The following is a 27,314-nucleotide window of genomic DNA, read 5'->3' on the forward strand; positions in this document are numbered from 1 at the left end:
TTCACAGTGTTACTAAACTCGAAAACCTAATTGTGAAGAGTCTCAGATTTTCTAAGAAGGAAATGAATCATAGATAGAATATTTATCGATCATGCCATATAAATTTTTTCGCGAATACGTAAAGTTTGCATATCATTGCATTGATAGAAGGAATAGAAATGGTACAGATAGGGATACAACACATGACACGAACGCAGACATGTGTGAAAATGGTCCGAGGAGCAGAAAGATGAGGAATGCTCGGCCTGAACAGGGGATACATCACAGCTAACCTACCAAACCCCGACCAAGAGCGGCAACGCCGAACCAACAAGAGCACCAACATCTCGACAACCAAAACCGGGGACACCAAACCCGGACCAAGAGCGGCAATGCCACATAAATTCAAATCAAAATTTGAAATAAAACTCTAGGAAAAAAATTTGCCACGAAAATAAAGACAAATATGGTTACAAGTGAGAGTTAGTTAGAATTGGGCTACCATTTTTAAAACTATATCCACGAACTGATGTTGGTTCTGAAATTTTGTGAAATAATGTCATACTTATTATTATTTTTTATGGGGATGTCATACTTAGTAGCGAAATTATTTCGTAACCGGCGATGTCGTTGTCCTGCTGTTGCCGATTTCCCCCGTTGCCATCTTGAAGCTGCACTTCACCTGAAAACCACCAAGCTTTCGATCCAGTAAGACGCCGCGGCTGCCTCCCTAGGGTTCCGAGTCGAAGATCCCCTGGATCGCACTATCGCGGCGAGGCGATGGCCGGCGACGAGGTGAAGCCTGTCGACGCGACCGACGGGGACACAGCCGCCGCTCGTGGCGAGGAGCTGCAGCCGGCGCCCCTTCCCGAGGATGTGCTCGCGGAAGTCCTCCGCCGCGCTGGATCGCCGCGTCCCGCCGCGCTGGATCGCCGCCTCCCGCTGCGTCTGCACGGCCTGGCGCGACGCCATCGATGCGCGCGGCCTCCTGCGCGCCGACCTGCTCCCGCTCTCCCTCGCCGGCCTCTTCATCCACTTCGACGAGCACAAGTATCCCGAATTCCTCGCCCGCCCCCCCTCTGCGGCTGGCGCCCCCGCCATCACCGGCAACCTCAGCTTCCTGCCCTCCACCAGCCCCCATTGCGGCTATTTCTGGCAGGAAGACTGCGCTGATTGGTGGCACTATAACATCGATGATCACTGCAACGGGCTCCTCTTGCTTCGCAGTAACCGGGTGGTTAACCCTGCCACCCGATGCTGGAGTGCTTTGCCACCGCGCCCTGCCAAAGATGCCACAGGTAACGTGTCATACCGTGGGCATCTGATCTATGATCCGATGATATCACCGTACTATGAGGTGTTTATGACCCCCCGTTTGGATGACTATCATTCTGGAGATGAGGTAGACCCCTCGATGGAGGAATCTGAATGGCCACCATCCCCATGCAAGATGTATGTATTCTCATCAAAGTCTGGTCGTTGGGAGGAGAAATATTTCTTCCGAGAAGGGGGAGCTACAGTGATTGTCAGTGAAATGCGAGTGGGTTACGGGCGATCCAACGGCGTCTATTATCGGGGAGCACTTTATGTACACTGTAGAGCTGATTTAATTATGAGGTATGTGGTTTCTTTGTTTATATTTGAGATTTCACTTTTATTTTACTAATTTTCTTAAACAGTTTTGTACATTGATTTGATTCTACAGAATATCATTGTCTGATAATACGTACAGTGTAATTAAACCACCTGTCATTGATACCAGAGCACACGACCATCCATATGTCGAGATTGTAAGATCAAAAAAGGGGGTGTACTTTGTGGCATTTGATATGTACTGGCCTCAGTGTAAGTGTTGGCTTGGAGTTTGGATCCCCAATGAATCATGTGGTCAGATGGAGTGGATGTTGAAGCATGACAAAGACCTTAAGCATGCGCTAGCACATCACCGGTATTGTGGACGACTTCACTGGATCTTAGAAGATATTAACTACAACCTGTTTTGTTCTTCTAGTTTCCTAGAAGGCAACAAGAAAGCAACCACTGAAGAGAATTTTGAATGGAACTCTGACGATGATATTGAAAACAAAGACTTGGTTAAGCCTTGTTGTTTAGAAGACAATAAGAAATCAATAGTTGAAAATAAATTGGATTGGAAGCCCGACAATCATAATGCTCTTAATGATGACGCTATGGTTGAAGAGTGTTACTGGGATGAAGAGCGTTGTGATGATTCATATGATCAAGACATTGAGATACTTGGGTTTCACCCATATAAAGAGATTGTCTACTTGAGTGCATCACAGCATACAGCACTGGCATATAATTTGAATGGCTCAAAGATTGAAGAATTAGGAAACAGATACCCAGAAGAGTATCTATATTTCAAAGAGTTGGGTAATGAGCGGGAGAGGATCAAATCTTTTCCATACACCCCATGTTGGATTGAAGAGTTCCCTGGGAACAACTAGTCTAGAAGTTCATCTCACATATGAGCCTATTTTATTTGCAATCTATTTGAACTATTTAAGAAATGGCTTGCACAAGATGTTTAGTCTATGTAATATATATGTAAGAATTGATCAATTTCTCTATTGAAAAGGAGGTTACAATTATGTTTCTTTTTTTATTGTGGGCGCTAGTATTTTTTAAATTGCTACTACTTACTATAGTATGTAAATTTTTTTAACAAGAGGGAGACGCCAAAGGCGCGATGTCTTCCAGCTTCAAAGATAGTTTACAGAGAGAATTACTAAGTCCTGTAGAGTGATACAGGAGCTAGCTTCTTCTGTTGAATCATGAATTACCAGAAAAATATATTTTTCTGCTTTAGTAGAGCTCTCTTGGCTATAAACAATTGTCTAGATACGCAAAGTGTATCCCCTGTAGATCAGGCTTTTTTTTACCTCTGCAGGAATTTAGGGGTAGTTCAACGAGGCAACAAGTAAGTTCACTCCAATTTAAATGTTCATGTATTTTGGGATAGCAGTAGCTACATGGATTCTAAGCCAATGTTATACTTCCTGCATCTGTATCTTTTTCCTCTAGCACTTAGGGTAACAAAGAAGAAGCAAGCAAACATCTGTGGGTTTTGGGTCCTTCTTGGCCGACACATTTTAGCAGTCAAAGTTGCTGAATGTTGATCATCCAAATTCTGAGACATGAGTACTTTTGTTCGAAGGAGTAAAATTTGGTATTGTATAGTATATTCATTATTGCCATGGTAGGGCTGTAGGGATATTGGATTGGTTAGAAATCTATGCCAGTAACATTGGAGGGTAACGTCTTTCTGGATATGTGTATATAGAAACAAAAGAATGATTCTGGCAGTCTGGAAACAATCATGCATGTGTGAATCAAGAGGCAAGAAAATATGTATTTAGTGTGCAGTATATACATTCTTAAGCTAGAACATAATCATCGCCCAGTCCAAATAGCTTTCCAGCAACAAAAGGCTGCCGAAACGGTATCATAACAGGCTCGCTGCTCCTGATGAACTGTCGGCACCAGTTCTACATTTTTTTTTCTCCGTGGACCGAGGAGAAAGTGGGTTCAGCAGGAAGAGGATTGTACCATGAGAGAAGCACAGAGGTCAACCCGCTTCAAATATGGATCATGGATTCTGGCAATGCAACGGAGTTGGGTCCTCATATCGAGCCGAATGAATCAGTCGTTATACAGAGGTCAATCTTTGCCTATTAGGCAAGAGGATAGCAAGTTCTAATGGCCTTGAGGTTTCCACTTGAAAAGAAACTTCTCTGAAATTACCTATAGGTGGAAGAGGGCGCATTATCGTTGTGAAATGGATCCAAAGGGGCCCGCTCGACATAATGGTTCGTGTATATATTTTACAGAAACGTGAAATCAAAGTTGGGGATAAAGTAGCCGGAAGACATGGGAATAAAGGGATCATTTCCAAAATTTTGCCTAGGCAAGATATGCCCAAGCAAGCTAGTCGAACAAGATGCAAAAAGAGAGGGACGAGACAGAACATTGAAATGAAAGGCCCTTTCCTACCATCCAATCTGACTTCTCTTATGGAATTTCGAGTTTATGCTTCCTCCTGCTTTGCAGGAAAAAGAGGTAAAAAAGTCTGTCGATTGGGTGGGTTACTTTTCTTTTATCTTCTCGTCAACCATCGAGGGGGCATGAGAGCCCAAGAGATATCGAAGTTGGTTGCTTTGTAATACAAAGCGGGGGGAAACCCTTTTTCTTAAAGGGGCTATTCGAAATAAAGAAAAATCCTTCTCGAGCACGGCATTGAGCACCAGTTCTCTTCTCCTTACACCCCTCATCAAAAATACTTCTTGCAGTTCGATCGGAACACGTACCCATACCAAATAATTGGAAAAAAACTTGATCAGAACAGCTTGACCCATGTGGATTTCCTAAGCCTCACCGCCTCTCCAAATCAAATTGAAGGTTGAACTGTTGAAGTCTTAGGAAATATACTTTGAGTACTTCGAATGTTAAGTCGTAGGAAATACACTCCTAGTCCATCCAAGGTTGGTTTTAGGGGTTATATATACATCCAAGGAAGTGATCCTATCTTTATTGTCATACATGCCATGTTGGATTGAAGAATTTCCTAGTATAAACAATCAGTCTAGAAGTTAGTCTCACACATCATTCTTTGTTGGTTGAGAACTTTGTGCATTTGTAAGTGATTTGTATCTTCCAGAAAAGAAAACTATATTTGTCTAATTGTCTTGTTTATTATCTCTGAGATTGTTATCGTTGGTTAAAAGTTCCTACCTGCTATAGTTTATCAGCACAATGATGCAGTCCTAGAAACTAGAAATGCGTATTTATATTTATGAATCATGCTTCTGGCTAGCTTCAGACATCTCACTTCTATATGGATGAATTTTCTGGATTAGCAATGCATCCTTATAGATTAGGCATTTTCCCCCATTGCAGGAATTTGGATTAGGGATTAGAGTTTATAGAATCTGGGATTCAGTGACAACATGCTGGCATCTTTTTTTTGTATCTACTCTTTAAATTCCAACTGTTATAATCTTCGTAGGTATGAAAATCAGCTAGCTCGTCATTGTGCTCCTCGGTGCCCCAGAAATGCCACTGCAAAACTTTTCAGGCATAAGGATGGCAATTTTACCCATGGGTACGGGTACCCGCGGGTACCGTACCCGCGGGTACCGTACCCGCATGGGTAGGGTATGGGCACACTTTTATACCCATGGGTTGTACCCATACCCTACCCGTTAAGTCATGGGTAGGGTACGGGTATAGCCTTGTACCCGTGGGTATACCCAGACCCTACCCGCTTGTGAACTAATGTTGAGTTGTTGTCAATTAATCATTAATTTGTCATGTGACTCAGCTACTCCTATTGAATTATTAGTATTTTGTGATTTCCATATTTTGATAGTGGTCACGTACTCATCTACCTGTTATTCAGCTGAATAATTGCTTTTTGTGTCAAATGTGCTACCAATGAGTGTAAAATTGTGAACAACTTGTATACTATTTGTTCTACCCGCTGGGTACCCAATGGGTATGGGTATGGGTAAATTTTCATACCCATGGGTACGGGTATGGGTAGAATTTTGTACCCATTGACTATACGGGTATGGGTTTGGTATTGCTCTACCCTGCGCATACCCTACCCATTGCCATCCTTATTCAGGCATAATCTATTCATGAAGGCAAGAAATGATTGTTTCTGCTAGATTCATATTTTGATGAATTAACTGTGAAGTGTTGATATTTATTGATCGTCATATTGCGGTGGCTGAGCACGATCTTGAACTACCGACAAAACCTTAAGCCGTCCATTGTGAAATATGTTGAATTACACGGTGGAGTATCATGGCGTCGAGACGAAGGAGAAAAGTGTCGAGCTGCTTCGGAGTGCCTGTAAAGCTGTTGATTTAGTCCTGTAAACGATGTACAACTCAGGATTGTGTGTACGAGTGGAGGGGGTGGGAAGCAGACCCGGAAGGGACTTGAGGAACAATATGCAGACTGTTGCTTGGAGTAATAGTGTTATAACAACTGCACAAGTTGAATGTTGTGACATTGGTTTGCACATCCACCGCAGATGTGTTGACTGTTGTATACTAATTATTTCTCTACTTATTGTACAGTGCCTAACGCCTGACTAACAATATATGTACTGTTGATAGCCGCAAGCTGTGCTAAAGTCAGTGATGTGCTCTCATCTCGAGTACAATATTTCAGAAAGCTGAATACTTAAAGCAGATGCAGTATGTCCCGATTAACCCCTTTGTGCTTTCTGTTCTGCTGAAGTTACATGATTATGACTGTGTCATAGATTTGGTTTTGTTTGTGCTTTGTCCATTAAATTCTATTTAAGTACTAGTATTATAATCGTTGCTTCATTAGTTTTGGGGCCAGGAGGTTTTGTATGCAAAGTCTTTTATTGCTCAGTCACTAAATTTTGTGTGTGTAGAATGGCAATATATGCTTTTTGTACTAGGCAAAACGGTCAATCTCCAATTAAACCTAATCTCGCAATTTCACGACTTACTTTTAGTACTTATCTGTAATCAAAGTATCCTTGTTTATCCCTCATCAGAAAATGTGATAATTTACTACAGATAAGTACAAATAGTACAGTCATGGAATTTATGATTGATGGTTGTGCATTTTCTCCTGCTACCACAATAGTGATTTTACTCTTGAAATATGTACTAGTACATTTTTCAAGGGTAGCAAATTTTGTAGTAATATGGTTCTATTTTCTATTTTACTATGTACATCTTACTCCTTAGGATAGAATTGATTTAATTCAGTAATGAATATTTCTTTATCATAATCTGCATGTACATAGCATCCATGGCTAACTTTGGATGCTACATGTACGTTCAACAAACGCTTTGCTTTCTGTGAGAAAGGATTGCTTACTCAAAGCATTTAAATTAATTGCTTATGTTACTGCCTCAAGCTATGTTTCAGCATACCCAATGACCCGAAGTCTTAGTGATTAGGCATTATGGGACCCAAAATTATCATAAGTGCTAGAACGAGAAGTTACCATCAAGATAAGCATAACCAATTACCAGAGCCACATGTACCCTCGATTGTCAGAGACGGCAACCCTGAAGAGTTTAAATGAGAAGCTGATTATTAGCCATCAACATGATTTGGGTAAGTTTTGCTCCTTAGTGCAACATTATTCCAATAGTCAGTTTATTACGTGATACATCTAGTCAACCTACCGTTTAGGTGGCACCAGCGAGATCCAGCTAAGGTAAGGAACTTCTTTGCGAAATGCCTAGTCAAAGCCTTTGGAACTCTGTATTTTGAATCATCCAGTCACTAATTAATGATTTAATGTGAGATTGTATTTATTTTTTATGCATTCAGCTTCATTATTCTACTACGTCGCAAGTTCCTAACCATGTCGTTGGAAACTCTGTAGGCAGTAGGCTTGTAACGAGTTGAAGCCACTGCCATCAAGCGGCAACTTGTAGCAGCTTCCGGGAGGAATATCTGATCCGTTGGCTCTTTTACAACAATTCAGATATCCAAATGATTGTTGCAAAAATACATTAGGTTCCTCATTCAGAAAAGTTGTCCAAATATCATTTGTTCTGTTTGCATGGTCAATTTCTGAAGCTTGAATTCAAGTGCACAAATTAATCTGTGATTTGCCTTTTCTTCTCTATGGGCTGCAGCGCCGAGCAAATACTAAGAGAACTTTCTGCCTGTGGTAGTATTATCATGCTCTGCGTGTGTACTTAGGCCGCGTTCGGCTCCTCTCCGCTCCCTCCACTCCGCTCTGGAGCGGACGAGCCTCTAGTTCATTTTTACGGAGCGGCCTAAACTGAGCTTCCCAACTCCGCGGACGCGGAGTCGGAGCGGATGGGATGGATTCCGAACACGGCCTTAACTTATGCTCTTTTTTAATCTGAACACTGTGAAGAGAAGCTACCATCTTTTTATTGTCTATAAAATTGAAATGTGTGTTTCCTTGTGCACACACCATAAATGGAAATGCACTTTCTTATTGGAAGGCATGAATTATGCCTCGTCCTATGAATCTAAATCTACATTTGAGGATCCGTGCTTCAATTTTTTGACAGAATCATGACTCGAGCAAAATTGCAGTCGTTTACTGTCGATTCTATGAAGAAAGTATAAGGTGAACAACTACCACTGTTTGCTGGTGCCGGGCTGCAGCAAATTACGAAAATTGGTTATGAAAACTGAGCCCCAAATCTGGAAGGAACACATTCGTATACCAAAATAATTGTCCGTTTAGCACCTCCTTAGTTATGAAACTTTTCACACAAAAGTGCACAACACTTAGGTAGGCAAAAAACTTGCATACCATCGTCAGGGATGAGCCTACCGAGGGTGGCAGCTCCGTCTATCACCGACCGGTCGACGACACCAGTGATGACCACTCTGGAACAAGAAAAAAGGATTATGTCTTAGCCATGGTTAATAACATGTTTTTTCTTTCTTATGCAATGTAGCATGTCATCTAGAACAAGCAATAAAACATGTTATACAATGAATTACTCCTATGTCTTTGTGTTATTTCTAATAATTAATGGTTGTATGCGCAAAAAAAATTTATTGGTGATTAATGCTTCAACTCCGGTAGTTTTTGCCTATGCACGGTCAGTAGCACACGCGTGGCTACTCAAGTTAAACAGATCCATGTTTTATCACAGTTAGGCACAAATAAATATCTGTGAGTAAGTCACATTAAATAATATTTTGTAAGGATGGGAAGACGAACTCCGATATACCTATTTCTTATTTATATTTAATACATACTCCCTCCGTTCCAAAATAAGTGTCTTGAGCTTAGCAGAAATTTATACTAAAGCTAGTACAAAGTTGAGACACTTGTTTTGGGACGGAGGGAGTAGAAAACAATCCATCGTTGTCCAGTCCCGTTAGGATATCTGGCTTTCACCCAGACGACCCGGGTTCAAATCCCGGCGATGGAATTCTTTTTGCGGCGCTCTTTTGCCATCGCAGTATTTTTTTTACCCATTTTTATAATTTCATTATACTATGTTTAGGCGCCATCCCCATATTTTGCATACATCTGAATATTTATGAGTTTACTTTTCTATGATGTGCTTTTTCATTGTTTATGCCCTTGGTAAAAATATCAACAAAGGGTGAACACATCGAGATGTTCAATGGCATATGATGATGCTTAATGGGTACATGGAGCAGCTCAATGGCATATGTGGATAGAAGCATGCAAAAATGCTACATTTCCTGAATTAGGAAACCCAATTTGTTCCATGGAAATATGTACATCAGGCAACATTCATCCGACCAAAATAGAACTACATACAATTTTTTTGCTTCAGACATGTTGCGACAAAAAATGTTTTCAAGAATATTTTGGGCATGCAGAGTCAGCCCAATGTCGATTCCATGCCATGACAAAATGGCATGAGCAGGGTAGTAGTTCTTCAGTCATTCACAGGCTACTGGATGCTCCCCTCATTCCAGCAGCAGCTGTTCTAGTTCATCATGGAATTCTCCAGATTCGTCGTTGTCAACCACCGCCAGTTCATCATGGGGAGATACACCTGTTTTCTGGTAGAAATCTTCCTTCTGGGCATCCCACTCTTTGACGATTTCCTCTACCTTGTCACCCAGCAGTTTGTCATTCTGAAGGATGTGCTTGGCGTCTTCCACATCAACAGTTTGGCTTGCCTCTGCCAAGGATAGCGATAGGGTCAATGACAGTTCCAATGCTACAAAAAATCCAAGTAGTATAAGATGATGAGAAGAGATAAGCACCTGCAAAGGCTGATTCTTTGGCTTTAGCATAGTCCATTGACAATTTCTTGATGCTGTCAAGTTCAAACTCCACTCCCTAGATGCAGATTGATGTGTCAGCAACAGAAGAGAATATGAGTACCATCGATACAAAATAAAAAAATGATTGCCTCATCCTGATATTGTTTCTTATAGTGATATTGCCAGCACTACACAGCTTAGCAAGTCTTTATTCAAACCATTAACTGGAATCGTTACAGGCTACGTCAATCACTAACATTGGCAGAATGAAGGGGGGTAGGCGGTGGAGTGGATAAAATAAATGATAACATCAAGCCTAATGGCAATGCACTGGAGTGTGTTAAAAATGAATCTAAAAAGAGGCCATGAATGGGAACAGACTAAACTTACCAAGTCTGTGTGCGTATAACTCCCTATTTGAGTATTTGCAAACAACCTGGAATATAAAAAAACATTCAGAATATTAGTAAGTACTAATTGGTAATGTGTTCTTGTCTGCATATAGAGAATATAGCGAAGGGAAAAGCTTAGTACCCTGCAAGAAGAAAACACAAATGCTAATGATGAAGATCAGACAAGACAGATGGTAAAGAAGAAAATCCACATACTTGTCACAGGCAAATTTCACCCGTTTATTCTGGGATGCATTCATTTCATCAACCTCCTTTGCCTCATTGTCACCAAGCAAATTTATGAACCCAAACAGAAACATGCCCTTGTCTAGCATCCTTTTGACAAGTGCTGGTACAAGGGCAAGCCCATTCTGCTTAGCCTCAATGACAAAGTCTTTGAGTTTCTTGGACTCCTCTGTTGCAATCACATATTCAGGGAATTAATCTTCCCATTTCAATAAGCGTAAATTAGTGACTAAAAATATACCTTACCAAGAGACAGATAAATTTTGTAGTGTGGCTTGTATGGTTGGCACTCATAAAGGCAGTAAAGGCAGTAAAGACCAGGCAACCTCTGAAGTAGAGAACTTTGGGAAGTCATATGGCCTACATAGACAAGAAAAAGAAAATACATCACCAGTGCTGTAAGAAAGATTGTTGTAGGTAAAGTGGCAATTTCAAGGAAACCATATAGCTTACCAATACAATGCAAAAAGAGGGATTGCATAAAAACGCCTGAGTTTGTCTTGGGTCGGCCTTCATAGATATAAGAAAACTTCTTGGCCATCCACACTCTCTTGAAATCGGTGAATGACATGCAATTTTCCTGCCAAACGTAAGCACAAGGATGCTACTTATTTTAACATTTATATGAGCATGACACATCTTGACTAACTGCATGACAGAAAAAAGAAATCACCTTGGCATAATCATCTAGTAGCTCGTCAATATCCAGCTTGAAAGGAGCGAGATCCATACTTACAGTCGATGGCAAGCGTGAACCTGAATCCAGAAACGAATGCTCACTTCAACAATAACAACAGCTCACTTCAATCAGAAATGTAATAGTGAAATGGGCACCATCTATCAGAGAACTCCACGGTGAGAAATAAAAGGCCCAAATGATGCAGCAATGCTTTCTGCAGTTTGCTTGTTCTCCCTTTTGTGAGACTTTTGAGCTTGGTTTTCCAGTCCACCTTATATTCTCTACGGGCTGGCACTACATCACCTCTATCAATTTGGCGACATCATCCACTTTGTTTTGGCATTGCCATTGCTTTCATAATGCACTTAGTTACTTTTAACTATCACAATGTAACGGTTAGTTAAATGCATCTTCTCTGAGCTGTAACGGCACCAATTTACTAAAACTAGTAAGCAAGCATTCACCAAACTAAATAGATTACACTGCGCAACGAAGTAAAACCACAATCTGGCCGTCAGTCTAGAATAATCTCTACAAAACTCGGCGATTCTACTAGTTCCGAAAAGAGTGATAGCAAAGCAAGACAAACCTCAGGATTGCCTAATAAATGAATTTTTTTAGGGTATAAGCCTAATAAGTGAATTGAACCAAAGATGCTAAGCTGTTGACGGAATAGTTAGGGAGGAAAACCTACAGCGCGAAAGAATCGTTCTCGGACTCACCGGAGAAGAACACGTTGCTGAGGTGGCATTAGTGAAGAACACGAAATTACGTCAGTAGGGGCCTGCTCTTGGACACGGGGCTGCAGGGGGTGGGGAAGGAGAGGGCTGGAGGCTTCGCGGCCGTAGGATGCAGGGGCGGAGGAGCGTTGGGGCAACGGCCGCCGCGGCGCAGTGAGGAGGGGGCGCAGCAAGTGCTCATATACTACCTGGAGACAATGAATACATGGTTAAGGAAGGCTTGTTGATGGGCAATATGCAACATTTGAAGAAGAATACAAAGTTGTTGGAGACAATCACCAACAAACGGCTTCATGTAGTTGTGGGCAGTTTGAGAGAGTAGGAATTTTGTGTGCTCATGCTTTGAGAGTTCTTGATTTAATGAATATCAAGTTGTTGCCGGCACAATACATTTTGAAGCGATGGACAAGAGAAGCACGGTCAGGATCCATCAAAGAATTGCTGCGGACGGACTGTAGTTGAAAATCCAAAGTTGGATGCCATCACCCGTTACAATTTTCTTATACACATGTGTTGTGAGTTGGCAACTCTAGCAGCCAACTCCGAGGAATGTTGTATTGTCATTGAGAATGCACTTATTAGTGCTACTAAGCAAGTGAAAGAACTATCGGGTGCATGCACAACTAATGTTGAAGAAAGATGTCATGTCCAGGTGACTCAATCATCAAATGAATTGTTGAGTGCTATACAAGTGACTCAAACATCAAATGAATTGTTGAGTGCTGCACGTCTGAAGAAAAGAGAGGTTGAGAAGAAAGACTCTAAAAGAAAAATAGGTTTCCTTGAGAGGCAACACAAGAGGAGGAGGAAAACACCATCTGCGGCCACAGCGAGAAAAGAAAGAGAATATTGTTCCATCAGCCAGCAGGGAGAAAAGGAGAACATACCATCACAGACTAGTTCGGTAAAGAAGGTTGTCTCAAAAAAATTAGCAAAAGAGAACAAGCCAATACCAAAACCGAAGGAAGCAGGCTCTGGAAAATATGAGTTCATGGAAAGTTTCACCGATCTGTTGACAGCTCCTATCGTTGATGAGATAGATGTTGACACATTCTGATTGCAGTAAATATTATTTTGGATGCTACACTTTGTACTCTATGTTTGGAATGTTCCGAATGGTGGAGTACTGGTAGCTAGTAAGGTAGGAATTATTTTGGCACTGTAAGGATTTACTATGTTTTCCTATGTTGCTACCTGGTGGGATTTTATGACTTGCAATTTGTATCCTTTGATATTCACCAATCACAAGACAAATCAGTGCTAATTGGTTCATACATGCAAGTTTTAAATTTGGAAAATTCAGAAGCTATTAAGCACTTTCCACGCACCATGATTCATAATCTATATCAAGCAAATTCAGTTGATCCACGCACCGTATGTACTGACCTGCAATAGAGGAAGTCGAAGGCACGGGAGGCGCGGACGGCGGTGCTGCCGACGATTGGAGGACGCGGACGGCCGGCGTGGACGGAGGAGCGGCGTGGGCGGCCGGCGTGGACGGTGGTGCGGCGCGGGCGGACGGCGTGGACGGAGGTGCGGCGCTGGTGGGCGGCGCGGACGGAGGATGGGGACGGCGATGCCGCCGACGATTGGAGAACGCGGACGGGTGGCGTCGATGGAGATGCGGCGCTGGCGGACGGGCGGCGTCGACGGGGGTGCGGCGCTGGCGGGCGGCGCGGACGGTGCTAGCGAGTTCGGTGAATCGCGGCGGCGGGAGCGAGGACTGGGCGAGTCGGGAGCGGTGGCAGGCGTGCGTGCGTGCCTAGCGAGCGAACAGGAACCTGCGCACCGGTAGGCCCAGGTAGGTTCCAGGTCACCTCATATTTTCTCCTGTTTTTCCCTTTCTTCCTTTTTTTATTTTTTATTTTATTCTTATTTACGAAAATAGTGTAAACACATATATTCCCAAACATAAAAAATACAAAAAATAAATTCGTGACACAATGCGAAACAATTGTTAGCTTAACTAAAAACTATTGATAGAATATTATAAAAATGTTTGTGACCTTTTTTTCAACACACTAGAGACGCAGACGCTCACACATACACTCACCCTATGAAGGCACACATGCATACCCTACCCTATGAGCACCTCCGAGAGACTGAGCTGGCACATCATCTTAAGATCTAAAAATATTCACGTGTTTCAAAATGTATGTGAAATTTAAGAAAAATGTCAATCATATATTTGAAAATATGTTAAATGTATATAAAAGAAATGTCTCAAATCTATATAAAAATGTTAATAGTATACAAAAAAATGTTTCTGACATATAAAAAATGTTCACACGTTTCAAAAAAAGTGTATGTGACATTATAAAAATATATTAATCATGTGTTTGGAAAATGTTAAATGTATACCAAATATATATTTCAGATGTGTATGAAAATGTACACTGTTTTATGAAAAAAATAGACATCAAACACGCATTTGCAAGAAATGTTAATCATTTTACTTAAAATGTTAATCTTCTATTAAACCATGTTAAACATGTACAAAAAATGCTCTTGGTGTATACAAACAATGTAGGCATAAAACATTTATTTTAAAAATGATAATTGTGTGTTTTAAGAATGTTTACCATGTATAAAAATAATGTTTCACATTCACATTTACATAAAGGTGTCAAGCCGGTGACGATGAAGATCATGACGGTGCTTTGAAGATGGAGATCACAGGCACAAGATGATGATGTCCATATCATGTCACAGAGAAAAAACAATACAAACAACAAATAGAAAACAAAATAAATCCAGTCAAGAAGATTCTAAAATCAAAGAAAAACTAATGAAAATCATAAAGAAAATAACAGAAAAGGAAAGAAAAAACTCAAAGAAAACCTGTGAAAACAAAAGTTAAATGAAGAAAACTGAAGAAAGTCAATGAAAATCGAAGAAAGAAACAAATAGAACCTAAGAAAACAAAGAAAACAAGAAAGAAAAGGAAAAACTAATGAAAACCAAGAAGAAACAAAGAAAAGAAAAAACCGGAGAAAACCAAGAAAAAAAGTGAAAACGAAAGCAAATAAGAAGTTATAACAAAGAAAAAAGCAAACCCAAAAAAGATCAAAAACCATAGGAAAACAAAAAGAATTGAAAAAAGAAAAGAAAAACATAACGAACCGACCGGACGCAATGGTCGGACGCAAACGAGTGAGCTACCACGTTCTAATGGGCTAGCCCATATGGCAGTCGCATCGGGCGAGCAGAGCTATCATCTTGCTATAAACGAGATATAGCTCCCGCGCGTGAGGAGAGGAGGAACACATCATGAGAGGAGGGCGAGATTTTTTTTCATTTTCATTGTTGGTCCGTGATTGGGCCTGCCTTTCACGCATTTATGGACTGGACACTGATCCTCTAACCTAAGTGATCAAACATAGGCCAGATAGTAGAGTCATCTTATCCTGCACCTTTACCACCGGGAAGGTGCGATGGCCCTTCAGCGCTCCTCGGATCGGCCGCAGCCCAACCACGCCGGCTCGCTCGTCTGTGACCCTACTTGCTCACCTGTTTGATCGGTTGACCAGTGGAGTGGTTTAAACTGCGGACTATTGAGTTTCACAAAAAAAACAAAAATTTCACAAGGAACTAAAAAATTTGAAAAAAAATCGCGAAATTCAAAAAAGTTCACAAAAAATAAAAAGATTTGCGAATCAGAAAAAAGTTCATAAATTTGAAATAATCATGAATTTAAAAAAATCATAAATTTGGTGAAGTCCATGAATTATCGTTGACCATTGACTTACTGTTGACCTTTTCAAAAATGTTGATAAGTTCAAAAAGGTTCCCAAATTTAAATAAAATAAATTTAAGAAAATCTTCACATGTTTCATAGATTTGAAAAAAAAGTTCACAACTTTAGGACAAAAAATCACAATTTTGGGAAAATTGGTCACGGATTTGAAAATGTTCACATATTTGAAGGGAAAAAAGTTCAACAATTAGAGGAAAGATGTTCGCAAAAAAGTCAAAAAAAATTCACGAATTTGAAAAAAAAATCACGCATTTTTGGAAAGAAAGAAGGAACAAGTAGAAAGAAAAAAGAAAAAAACGGCCGGAAGCTTCCCAATACCGGGAGCTTCCCGCTCGTGCCTAAGATGGTGGGCCAGCCCATTCAAAACTTATCGTAGGGAGGGGTGTGCGCCTTTAACAAAAGCACTGTAACCGAGGAAGCGGGCGCCAAGTAAGAGTTGGGCAGATAGTATTACCATAATTTGGACGAGAAAAAAAGCACAAAAAGAAGAAAATAAGCAAATAATTGGCCCGAGAAACAACACATAATTAAGCACATGAAACAACTCAAATTCATATACCACAGGAGATAGCAATATATGTTGGGGAACGTAGTAATTTCAAAAAAATCCTACGCACACGCAAGATCATGGTGATGCATAGCAACGAGAGGGGAGAGTGTGTCCACGTACCCTCGTAGACCAAAAGCGGAAGCGTTAGCACAACGCGGTTGATGTAGTCGTACGTCTTCACGATCCGACCGATCAAGTACCGAACGCACGGCACCTCCGAATTCTGCACACGTTCAACTCGATGACGTCCCTCAAACTCCGATCCAGCCGAGTGTTGAGGGAGAGTTTTGTCAGCACGACGGCGTGGTGACGATGATGATGTTCTACCGACGCAGGGCTTCGCCTAAGCACCGCTACGATATTATCGAGGTGGATTATGGTGGAGGGGGGCACCGCAGACGGCTAAGAGATCAAGAGATCAATTGTTGTATCTATGGGGTGCCCCCCTCCTCGTATATAAAGGGGGGAGGAGGAGAGGGCCGGCCAAGGGGGTGGCGCGCCCTAGGAGGGGGAAACCTACTCCAAGTAGGTTTGCCCCTCCCTTTCCTAGTCCAAGAAGGAGGGGGAAGGAAGGAGTAGGAGAGGGGAAAGGCAAAGGGGCGCCCCCTTCCTTGTCCTATTTGGACTCAAGGGGAGGGGCGCGCCTCTTGCCCTGGCCGGCCCCTCTCTCTCCACTAGGGCCCAACAAGGCCTATTAGTTCCCGGGGGGTTCCGGTAACCCCCGGTACTCCGATAAATGTCCGAAACCGTTCCGGTGTCCAAACATAGTCGTCCAATATATCGATCTTTACGTCTCGACCATTTGGAGACTCCTCGTCATGTCCGTGATCACATCCGGGACTCCGAACAACCTTCGGTACATCAAAACACATAAACTCATAATATAACCGTCATCGAACTTTAAGCGTGCGGACCCTACGGGTTCGAGAACTATGTAGACATGACCGAGACACGTCTCCGGTCAATAACCAATAGCGGAACCTGGATGCTCATATTGGCTCCCACATATTCTACGAAGATCTTTATCGGTCAAACCGCATAACAACATACGTTGTTCCCTTTGTCATCGGTATGTTACTTGCCCGAGATTCGATCGTCGGTATCTCAATACCTAGTTCAATCTCGTTACCGGCAAGTCTCTTTACTCGTTCTGTAATACATCATCCCGCAACTAACTCATTAGTTGCAATGCTTGCAAGGCTTATAGTGATGTGCATTACCGAGTGGGCCCAGAGATACCTCTCCGACAATCGGAGTGACAAATCCTAATCTCGAAATACGCAAACCCAACAAGTACCTTTGGAGAATACTAAACGATCGAGTGCTAAGCTAACGGAATGGGTCAAGTCAATCACATCATTCTCCTAATGATGTGATCCCGTTAATCAAATGACAACTCATGTCTATGGCTAGGAAACATAACCATCTTTTATTAACGAGCTAGTCAAGTAGAGGCATACTAGTGACACTCTGTTTGTCTATGTATTCACAAATGTATCATGTTTCCGGTTAATACAATTCTAGCATGAATAATAAACATTTATCATGAAATAAGGAAATAAATAATAACTTTAATATTGCCTCTAGGGCATATTTCCTTCAGTCTCCCACTTGCACTAGAGTCAATAATCTAGATCACATCGCCATGTGATTTAACATCAATAGTTCACATCACCATGTGATTAACACCCATAGTTCACATCGTCATGTGATCAACACCCAAAGGGTTTACTAGAGTCAATAATCTAGTTCACATCCCTATGTGATTAACACCCAAAGAGTACTAAGGTGTGATCATGTTTTGCTTGTGAGAGAAGTTTAGTCAACGGGTCTGCCATATTCAGATCCGTATGTATTTTGCAAATTTCTACGTCTACAATGCTCTACACGGAGCTACTTTAGCTAATTGCTCCCACTTTCAATATGTATCCAGATTAAGACTTAGAGTCATCTGCATCAGTGCCAAAACTTGTATCGACGTAACCCTTTACGATGAACCTTTTGTCACCTCCATAATCGAGAAACATATCCCTATTCCACTAAGGATAATTTTGACCGTTGTTTAGTGATCTACTCCTTGATCACTATTGTACTCCCTTGCTAAAATCAGTGTAGGGTATACAATAGATCTGGTACACAGCATGGCATACTTTATAGAACCTATGGCTGAGGCATAGGGAATGACTTTCATTCTCTTTCTATCTTCTGCCATGGTCGGGCTTTGAGTCTTACTCAATTTCACACCTTGTAACACAGGCAAGAACTCTTTCTTTGACTGTTCTATTTTGAACTACTTCAAAATCTTGTCAAGGTATGTACTCATTGAAAAAACTTATCAAGCGTCTTGATCTATAGATCTTGATGCTCAATATGTAAGCAGCTTCACCGAGGTTTTTCTTTGAAAAAAACTCCTTTCAAACACTCCTTTATGCTTTGCAAAACAATTCTACATTATTTCCGATCAACAATATGTCATTCACATATACTTATCAGAAATGTTGTAGTGCTCCCACTCACTTTCTTGTAAATACAGGCTTCACCGCAAGTCTGTATAAAACTATATGCTTTGATCAACTTATCAAAGCGTATATTCCAACTCCGAGATGCTTGCACCAGTCCATAGATGGATCGCTGGAGCTTGCATATTTTGTTAGCACCTTTAGGATTGCCCAAACCTTCTGGTTGCATCATATACAACTCTTTCTTTAATAAATCCATTAAGGAATGCAGTTTTGTTTATCCATTTGCCATATTTCATAAAATGCGGCAATTGCTAACATGATTCGGACAGACTTAAGCATAGATACGAGTGAGAAACTCTCATCGTAGTCAACACCTTGAACTTGTCGAAAACCTTTTGCGACAATTCTAGCTTTGTAGATAGTAACACTACTATCAGCGTTCGTCTTCCTCTTGAAAGTTTTCCATTTAATCTCAATGGCTCGCCGATCATTGGGCAAGTCAATCAAAGTCCATACTTTGTTCTCATACATGGATCCCATCTCAGATTTCATGGCCTCAAGCCATTTTGCGGAATCTGGGCTCATCATCGCTTCCTCATAGTTCGTAGGTTCGTCATGGTCAAGTACATGACCTCCAGAACAGGATTACCGTACTACTCTGGTGCGGATCTTACTCTGGTTGACCTACGAGGTTCGGTAGTAACTTGATCTGAAGTTTCATGATCATCATCATTAGCTTCCTTACTAATTGGTGTAGGTGTCACAGGAACCAGTTTCTGTGATGAACTACTTTCCAATAAGGGAGCAGGTATAGTTACCTCATCAAGTTCTACTTTCCTCCCACTCACTTCTTTCGAGAGAAACTCCTTCTCTAGAAAGGATCCATTCTTAGCAACGAATTTGCCTTTGGATCTGTGATAGAAGATATACCCAATAGTTCATGTTGAAACTTATCATGTTGAAACTTTTTAACATAAGCATCGCAACCCCAAACTTTAAGAAACGACAACTTTGGTTCTTGCCAAACCACAGTTCATAAGGTGTCATCTCAATGGATTTACATGGTGCCCTTTTTAACGTGAATGCAGCTGTCTCTAATGCATAACCCCAAAACGATAGTGGTAGATTGGTAAGAAACATCATAGATCGCACCATATCTAATAAAGTACGATTATGACGTCCGGACACACCATTACGCTGTGGTGTTCCAGGTGGCGTGAGTTGCGAAACTATTCCGCATTTGTTTCAAATGAAGACCAAACTCGTAACTCAAATATTCTCCTCCACGATCAGATCGTAGAAACTTTATTTTCTTGTTACGATGATTTTCCACTTCACTCTGAAATTATATGAACTTTTCAAATGTTTCAGATTTTATGTTTCATCAAGTAGATATACCCATATCTGCTCAAATCATCTGTGAAGGTCAGAAAATAACGATACCTGCCGCGAGCCTCAATATTCATTGGACCACATACATCAGTATGTATGATTTCCAACAAATCTGTTGCTCGCTCCATTGTTCCGGAGAACGGCGTTTTAGTCATCTTGCCCAAGAGGCATGGTTCGCAAGCATCAAGTGATTCGTAATCAAATGATTCCAAAAACCCATCAGCATGGAGTTTCTTCATGCGCTTTACACCAATATGACCTAAACGGCAGTGCTACAAATAAGTTGCACTATCATTATTAACTTTGCATCTTTTGGCTTCAATATTATGAATATGTGTATCACTACAATCGAGATCCAGCGAACCATTTCATTGAGTGTGTAACCATATAAGGTTTTATTCATGTAAACAGAACAACAATTATTCTCTAACTTAAATGAATAACCGTATTGCAATAAACATGATCAAATCATATTCATGCTCAACGCAAACACCAAATAACACTTATTTAGGTTCAACACTAATCCCGAAAGTATAGGGAGTGTGCGATGATGATCATATCAATCTTGGAACCACTTCCAATACACATCGTCACTTCATCCTTAACTAGTTTCTGTTCATTATGCAACTCCCGTTTCGAGTTACTACTCTTTAGCAACTGAACCAGTATCAAGTACCGAGGGGTTGCTATAAACACTAGTAAAGTACACATCAATAACATATATATCAAATATACTTTTGTTCACTTTGCCATCCTTCTTATCCGCCAATTATTTGGGGTAGTTCCGCTTCCAGTGACCAGTCCTTTTTGCAATAGAAGCACCCAGTATCAGGCTTAGGTCCAGATTTGGGCTTCTTCACTCGAGCAGCAACTTGCTTGCCGTTCTTCTTGAAGTTCCCCTTCTTCCCTTTGCCCTTTTATTGAAACTAGTGGTCTTGTCAACCATCAACACTTGATGCTTTTCTTGATTTCTACCTTCGTCGATTTCAGCATCACGAAGAGCTTGGGAATCGTTTCCGTTATCCCTTGCATATTATAGTTAATCACGAAGTTCTCGTAACTTGGTGATGGTGACTAGAGAATTCTGTCAATCACTATTTTATCTGGAAGATTAACTCCCACTTGATTCAAGCGATTGTAGTGCCCAGACAATCTGAGCACATGCTCACTGCTTGAGCTATTCTCCTCCATCTTTTAGCTATAGAACTTGTTGGAGACTTCATATCTCTCAACTCGGGTATTTACTTGAAATATTAACTTCAACTCCTGGAACATCTCATATGGTCCATGACGTTCAAAACGTCTTTGAAATCCCGATTCTAAGCCGTTAAGCATGGTGCACTAAACTATCAAGTAGTCATCATATTGAGCTAGCCAAACGTTCATAACGTCTGCATCTGCTCCTGCAATAGGTCTGACATCTAGCGGTGCATCAAGGACATAATTTTTCTGTGCAGCAATGAGGATAATCCTCATATCACGGATCCAATCCGCATCATTTCTATTAACATCTTTCAACATAGTTTTTCTCTAGGAACATATCAAAAAATAAAACAGGGGAGCTAAACGCGAGCTATTGATCTACAACATAGATATGCTAATGCTACCAGGACTAAGTTCATGATAAATTAAAGTTCAGTTAATCAAATTATTAAAGAACTCCCACTTAGATAGACATCCCTCTAATCATCTAAGTGATCATGTGATCCATATCAACTAAACCATGTCTGATCATCACGTGAGATGGAGTAGTTTTCAATGGTGAACATCACTATGTTGATCATATCTACTATATGATTCACGCTCGACCTTTCGGTCTCAGTGTTCCGAGGCCATATCTGCATATGCTAGGCTCGTCAAGTTTAACCTGAGTATTCCGCGTGTGCAACTGTTTTGCACCCGTTGTATTTGAACATAGAGCCTATCACACCCGATCATCACGTGGTGTCTCAGCACGAAGAACTTTCGCCACGGTGCATACTCAGGGAGAACACTTATACCTTGAAATTTAGTGAGAGATCATCTTATAATGCTACCGTCGATCTAAGCAAAATAAGATGCATAAAAGATAAACATCACATGCAATCAATATAAGTGATATGATAGGGCCATCATCATCTTGTGCTTGTGATGTAACGCCCACACGATCGTGATCGAACGACCTACAGCATGGAAGAGAGTTTGGTGGGTTTTGGGCTGTTTAGAGAGGGGGTTTTGCTGCAACACACAGAAGGACTTTGCGGATGCCCGGTTAACCGTTGGAGTACCAAACGACCTGCAAATGGAACGAAACTTGACCGGTGGTCTCCCGGTGGTATACTAGGGCCATTTGACAAGCCTCGGTCCATTCCGAGAATGTTTGACACCCGCTCACGAAAGAAAACAAGAGGGGTGCGCCGGAGGAGATAGGAGTGCCGGATTGCAAAACGGACAACGGGGAAAAAGCTCGGATGCATGAGACGAACACGTATGCAAATGCAATGCACATGATGACATGGTATGAAATGCATGACATGAACAAAATACAAAACGAAAGACAAAACCCGACCACGGAGGGAATATCATAACACATAGCCAAAAATGGCAAGAGTTGGAGTTACAAATATGGAAAGTTACATCCGGGGTGTTACATGTGATCTCCATCTTCGAAGCACCGTCATGATCACCATCATCACCGGCGCGACACCTTGATCTCCATCGTAGCATCGTTGTCGTCTCGCCAACTTATGCTTCTACGACTATCGCTACCGCTTAGTGATAAAGTAAAGCATTACAGGGCGATTGCATTGCATACAATAAAGCGACAACCATATGGCTCCTGCCAGTTGCCGATAACTCGGTTACCAAACATGATCATCTCATACAATAAAATATAGCATCATGCCTTGACCATATCACATCACAACATGCCCTGCAAAAATAAGTTAGACGTCCTCCACTTTGTCGTTGCAAGTTTTACGTGGCTGCTACGGGCTGAGCAAGAACCGTTCTTACCTACGCATCAAAACCATAACGATAGTTTGTCAAGTTAGTGTTGTTTTAACCTTCTCAAGGACCGGGCGTAGCCACACTCGGTTCAACTAAAGTTGGAGAAACTGACACCCGCCAGCCACCTGTGTGCAAAGCACGTCGGTAGAACCAGTCTCGCGTAAGCGTACGTGTAATGTCGGTCCGGGCCGCTTCATCCAACAATACCGCCGAACCAAAGTATGACATGCTGGTAAGCAGTATGACTTATATCGCCCACAACTCACTTGTGTTCTACTCGTGCATATAACATCTACGCATAAAACATGGCTCGGATGCCACTGTTGGGGAACGTACTAATTTCAAAAAAATTCCTACGCACACGCAAGATCATGGTGATGCATAGCAACGAGAGGGGAGAGTGTGTCCACGTACCCTCGTAGACCGAAAGCGGAAGCGTTAGCACAACGCGGTTGATGTAGTCGTACATCTTCACGATCCGACCGATCAAGTACCGAACGCATGGCACCTCCGAGTTCTACACACGTTCAACTCGATGACGTCCCTCGAACTTTGATCCAGCCGAGTGTTGAGGGAGAGTTTCGTCAGCACGACGGCGTTGTGACGATGATGATGTTCTACCAACGCAGGGCTTCGCCTAAGCACCGCTACGATATTATCGAGGTGGATTATGGTGGAGGGGGGCACCGCACACGGCTAAGAGATCAAGAGATCAATTGTTGTGTCTATGGGGTGCCCCCTCCTCCGTATATAAAGGGGGGAGGAGGAGAGGGCCGACCAAGGGGGTGGCGCGCCCTAGGAGGGGGAAACCTACTCCAAGTAGGTTTGCCCCTCCCTTTCCTAGTCCAAGAAGGAGTGGGAGAGGGCAAAGGCAAGGGGGCGCCGCCCCCCCTTCCTTGTCCTATTCGGACTGAAGGGGAGGGGGGAGCCTCTTGCCCTGGCCGGCCCCTCTCTCTCCACTAGGGCCCAACAAGGCCCATTAGTTCCCAGGGGGGTTGGGTTCCGGTAACCCCCGGTACTCCGATAAATGTCTGAAACCTTCCGGAACCTTTCCGGTGTCCAAACATAGTCGTCCAATATATCGATCTTTACGTCTCAACCATTTCGAGACTCCTCGTCATGTCCGTGATCACATCCGGGACTCCGAACAACCTTCAGTACATCAAAACACATAAACTCATAATATAACCGTCATCGAACTTTAAGCGTGCGGACCCTACGGGTTCGAGAACTATGTAGACATGACCGAGACACATCTCCGGTCAATAACCAATAGCGGAACCTAGATGCTCATATTGGCTCCCACATATTCTACGAAGATCTTTATCGGTCAAACCGCATAACAACATACGTTGTTCCCTTTGTCATCGGTATGTTACTTGCCCGAGATTCGATCGTTGATATCTCAATACCTAGTTCAATCTCGTTACCGGCAAGTCTCTTTACTCGTTCCGTAATACATCATCCCGCAACTAACTCATTAGTTGCAATGCTTGCAAGGCTTATAGTGATGTGCATTACCGAGTGGGCCCAAAGATACCTCTCTGACAATCGGAGTGACAAATCCTAATCTCGAAATACGCCAACCCAACAAGTACCTTTGGAGACACCTGTAGAGCACCTTTATAATCACCCATTTACGTTGTGACATTTGGTATCACACAAAGTGTTCCTCCGGTAAACGGGAGTTGCATAATCTCATAGTCATAGGAACATGTATAAGTCATGAAGAAAGCAATAGCAGAATACTAAACGATCGAGTGCTAAGCTAGCGGAATGGGTCAAGTCAATCACATCATTCTCCTAATGATGTGATACCGTTAATCAAATGACAACTCATGTCTATGGCTAGGAAATATAACCATCTTTGATGCATACTAGTGACACTCTGTTTGTCTATGTATTCACACATGTATCATGTTTCCGGTTAATACAATTCTAGCATGAATAATAAACATTTATCATGAAATAAGGTAATAAATAATAACTTTGTTATTGCCTCTAGGGCATATTTCCTTCTGTTGGAAATATGCCCTAGAGGCAATAATAAATAGGTTATTATTATATTTCCTTGTTCATGATAATCGTTTATTATCCATGCTAGAATTGTATTGATAGGAAACTCAGATACATGTGTGGATACATAGACAACACCATGTCCCTAGTAAGCCTCTAGGAGACTAGCTCGTTGATCAATAGATGGTTACGGTTTCCTAACCATGGACATTGGATGTCGTTGATAACGGGATCACATCATTAGGAGAATGATGTGATGGACAAGACCCAATCCTAAGCCTAGCACAAGATCGTGTAGTTCGTTTGCTCAGAGCTTTTCTAATGTCAAGTATCACTTCCTTAGACCATGAGATTGTGCAACTCCCGGATACCGTAGGAATGCTTTGGGTGTGCCAAACGTCACAACGTAACTGGGTGGCTATAAAGGTGCACTACGGGTATCTCCGAAAGTGTCTGTTGGGTTGGCACGAATCGAGACTGGGATTTGTCACTCCGTGTAAACGGAGAGGTATCTCTGGGCCCACTCGGTAGGACATCATCATAATGTGCACAATGTGACCAAGGAGTTGATCACGGGATGATGTGAGTTACGGAACGAGTAAAGAGACTTGCCGGTAACGAGATTGAACAAGGTATAGGGATACCGACGATCGAATCTCGGGCAAGTAACATACCGTTAGACAAAGGGAATTGAATACGGGATTGATTGAATCCCCGACATCGTGGTTCATCCGATGAGATCATCGTGGAACATGTGGGAGCCAACATGGGTATCCAGATCCCGCTGTTGGTTATTGACCGGAGAACGTCTCGGTCATGTCTGCATGGTTCCCGAACCCGTAGGGTCTACACGCTTAAGGTTCGATGACGCTAGGGTTATAGGGAAAGCATGTACGTGGTTACCGAATGTTGTTCGGAGTCCCGGATGAGATCCCGGACGTCACGAGGAGTTCCGGAATGGTCCGGAGGTAAAGATTTATATATGGGAAGTCCTGTTTTGGTCACCGGAAAAGTTTCGGGTGAAATCGGTAATGTACCGGGACCACCGGGAGGGTCCCGGGGGTCCACCAAGTGGGGCCACCAGCCCCAGAAGGCTGCGTGGGCCAAGTGTGGGAGGGGACCAGCCCCAGGTGGGCTGGTGCGCCCCCCCACCAAGGCCCAAGGCGCATGGGAGAGTGGGAGGGGGCAAACCCTAGGTCCAGATGGGCCTTAGGGCCCATCTAGTGGGGCGCCTCCCCCTCTCCTCCCCTTGGCCGCCCCCCTTGATGGGATCTAGGGCTGGCCGCCTCCTCTTGGGGGTGGAAACCCTAAGGGGGGCGCAGCCCCCTTCCCCCCTATATATACTTGAGGTTTGGGCTGCCATACACACACGAGAAAGTCTCCTTTTGGTGCTGCCCTACCCCTCTCCCTCCTCCTCCTCTCCCGCGGTGCTTGGCGAAGCCCTGCGGGATTGCCACGCTCCTCCACCACCACCATGCCGTCGTGTTGCTGCTGGATGGAGTCTTCCCCAACCTCTCCCTCTCTCCTTGCTGGATCAAGGCGTGGGAGACGTCACCGGGCTGCACGTGTGTTGAACGCGGAGGCACCGTTCTTTCGGTGCTTAGATCGGAATCAACCGCGATCTGAATCGCTACGAGTACGACTCCCTCATCCGCGTTCTTGCAACGCTTCCGCATCGCGATCTACAAGGGTATGTAGATTCACTCCCCTTCCCCTCGTTGCTAGATTACTCCATAGATTGATCTTGGTGATGCGTAGAAAATTTTGAATTTCTGCTACGTTCCCCAACAGTGGCATCATGAGCTAGGTCTATGCGTAGTTTCTATGCACGAGTAGAACACAAAGAAGTTGTGGGCGTCGATGTTGTCAATTCTTCTTGCCGCTACTAGTCTTATCTTGTTTCGGCGGCATTGTGGGATGAAGCGGCCCGGACCGACCTTACACGTACGCTTACGTGAGACAGGTTCCACCGACTGACATGCACTAGTTGCATAAGGTGGCTAGCGGGTGTCTGTCTCTCCCACTTTAGTCGGAACGGATTCGATGAAAAGGGTCCTTATGAAGGGTAAATGGAAATTGGCAAATCACGTTGTGGTCATACGTAGGTAAGAAACGTTCTTGCTAGAAACCTACAAACCACGTAAAAACTTGCAACAACAATTAGAGGACGTCTAACTTGTTTTTGCAGCAAGTGCCTTGTGATGTGATATGGCCAGAAGATGTGATGAATGATATATGTGATGTATGAGATTGATCATATTCTTGTAATAAGGAATCACGACTTGCATGTCGATGAGAATGACAACCGGCAGGAGCCATAGGAGTTGTCTTTATTTTTTGTATGACCTGCG

General features: G+C 42.6%; 2 protein-coding genes and 1 non-coding gene across 6 annotated transcripts; 2 read left to right on the plus strand and 1 right to left on the minus strand.

Annotated features, from left to right (window-relative positions):
• The first annotated feature begins 369 nt into the window (after positions 1 to 369).
• On the plus strand, positions 370 to 2,587 carry LOC123124375 (uncharacterized). Of its 2 annotated transcripts, none has more exons than XM_044544999.1 (2): positions 370 to 1,596; positions 1,742 to 2,587. In XM_044544999.1, exons 1-2 carry the CDS (start codon positions 854 to 856, stop codon positions 2,445 to 2,447), a joined length of 1,449 nt encoding a protein of 482 aa, XP_044400934.1. In that variant the 5' UTR covers positions 370 to 853; the 3' UTR covers positions 2,448 to 2,587. The 2 variants fall into 2 exon arrangements, with proteins under 2 accessions (XP_044400934.1, XP_044400933.1); XM_044544998.1 differs by having other exon boundaries at positions 380 to 1,596; positions 1,685 to 2,587.
• A 6,266-nt stretch (positions 2,588 to 8,853) lies between these two features.
• On the plus strand, positions 8,854 to 8,927 carry TRNAE-UUC (transfer RNA glutamic acid (anticodon UUC)). The gene has a single exon. It is a non-coding gene; the product is annotated as a tRNA-Glu (tRNA).
• Positions 8,928 to 9,182: 255 nt separating this feature from the next.
• On the minus strand, positions 9,183 to 13,577 carry LOC123119526 (uncharacterized). Of its 3 annotated transcripts, XM_044539361.1 has the most exons (9): positions 13,185 to 13,577; positions 11,781 to 11,986; positions 11,053 to 11,135; positions 10,833 to 10,959; positions 10,626 to 10,739; positions 10,350 to 10,548; positions 10,132 to 10,177; positions 9,742 to 9,817; positions 9,183 to 9,656 (listed from the first exon to the last, which is right to left on the minus strand). In XM_044539361.1, exons 3-9 carry the CDS (start codon positions 11,107 to 11,109, stop codon positions 9,439 to 9,441), a joined length of 837 nt encoding a protein of 278 aa, XP_044395296.1. In that variant the 5' UTR covers positions 11,110 to 11,135; positions 11,781 to 11,986; positions 13,185 to 13,577; the 3' UTR covers positions 9,183 to 9,438. The 3 variants fall into 3 exon arrangements, with proteins under 3 accessions (XP_044395296.1, XP_044395297.1, XP_044395298.1); XM_044539362.1 differs by lacking the exon at positions 11,781 to 11,986; XM_044539363.1 differs by lacking the exons at positions 11,781 to 11,986; positions 13,185 to 13,577 and adding an exon at positions 11,214 to 11,612.
• Positions 13,578 to 27,314: the final 13,737 nt, after the last annotated feature.

Source organism: Triticum aestivum, chromosome 5D (genome assembly GCF_018294505.1).
Source record: "Triticum aestivum cultivar Chinese Spring chromosome 5D, IWGSC CS RefSeq v2.1, whole genome shotgun sequence".
NCBI lineage: Eukaryota > Viridiplantae > Streptophyta > Magnoliopsida > Poales > Poaceae > Triticum > Triticum aestivum.

Coding starts and splice junctions, on each gene's coding strand:
- LOC123124375 (XM_044544998.1), top strand. CDS start 854: ATGTGCTCGCGGAAGTCCTCCGCCGCGCTGGATCGCCGCGTCCCGCCG. Junction 1,597..1,684: donor AGAGCTGATTTAATTATGAG/GTATGTGGTTTC, acceptor TTGATTCTACAG/AATATCATTGTCTGATAATA.
- LOC123119526 (XM_044539362.1), bottom strand. CDS start 11,109: ATGGATCTCGCTCCTTTCAAGCTGGATATTGACGAGCTACTAGATGAT. Junction 10,740..10,832: donor CCTCTTTTTGCATTGTATTG/GTAAGCTATATG, acceptor TTGTCTATGTAG/GCCATATGACTTCCCAAAGT. Junction 10,178..10,349: donor GTGAAATTTGCCTGTGACAA/GTATGTGGATTT, acceptor TTTATATTCCAG/GTTGTTTGCAAATACTCAAA.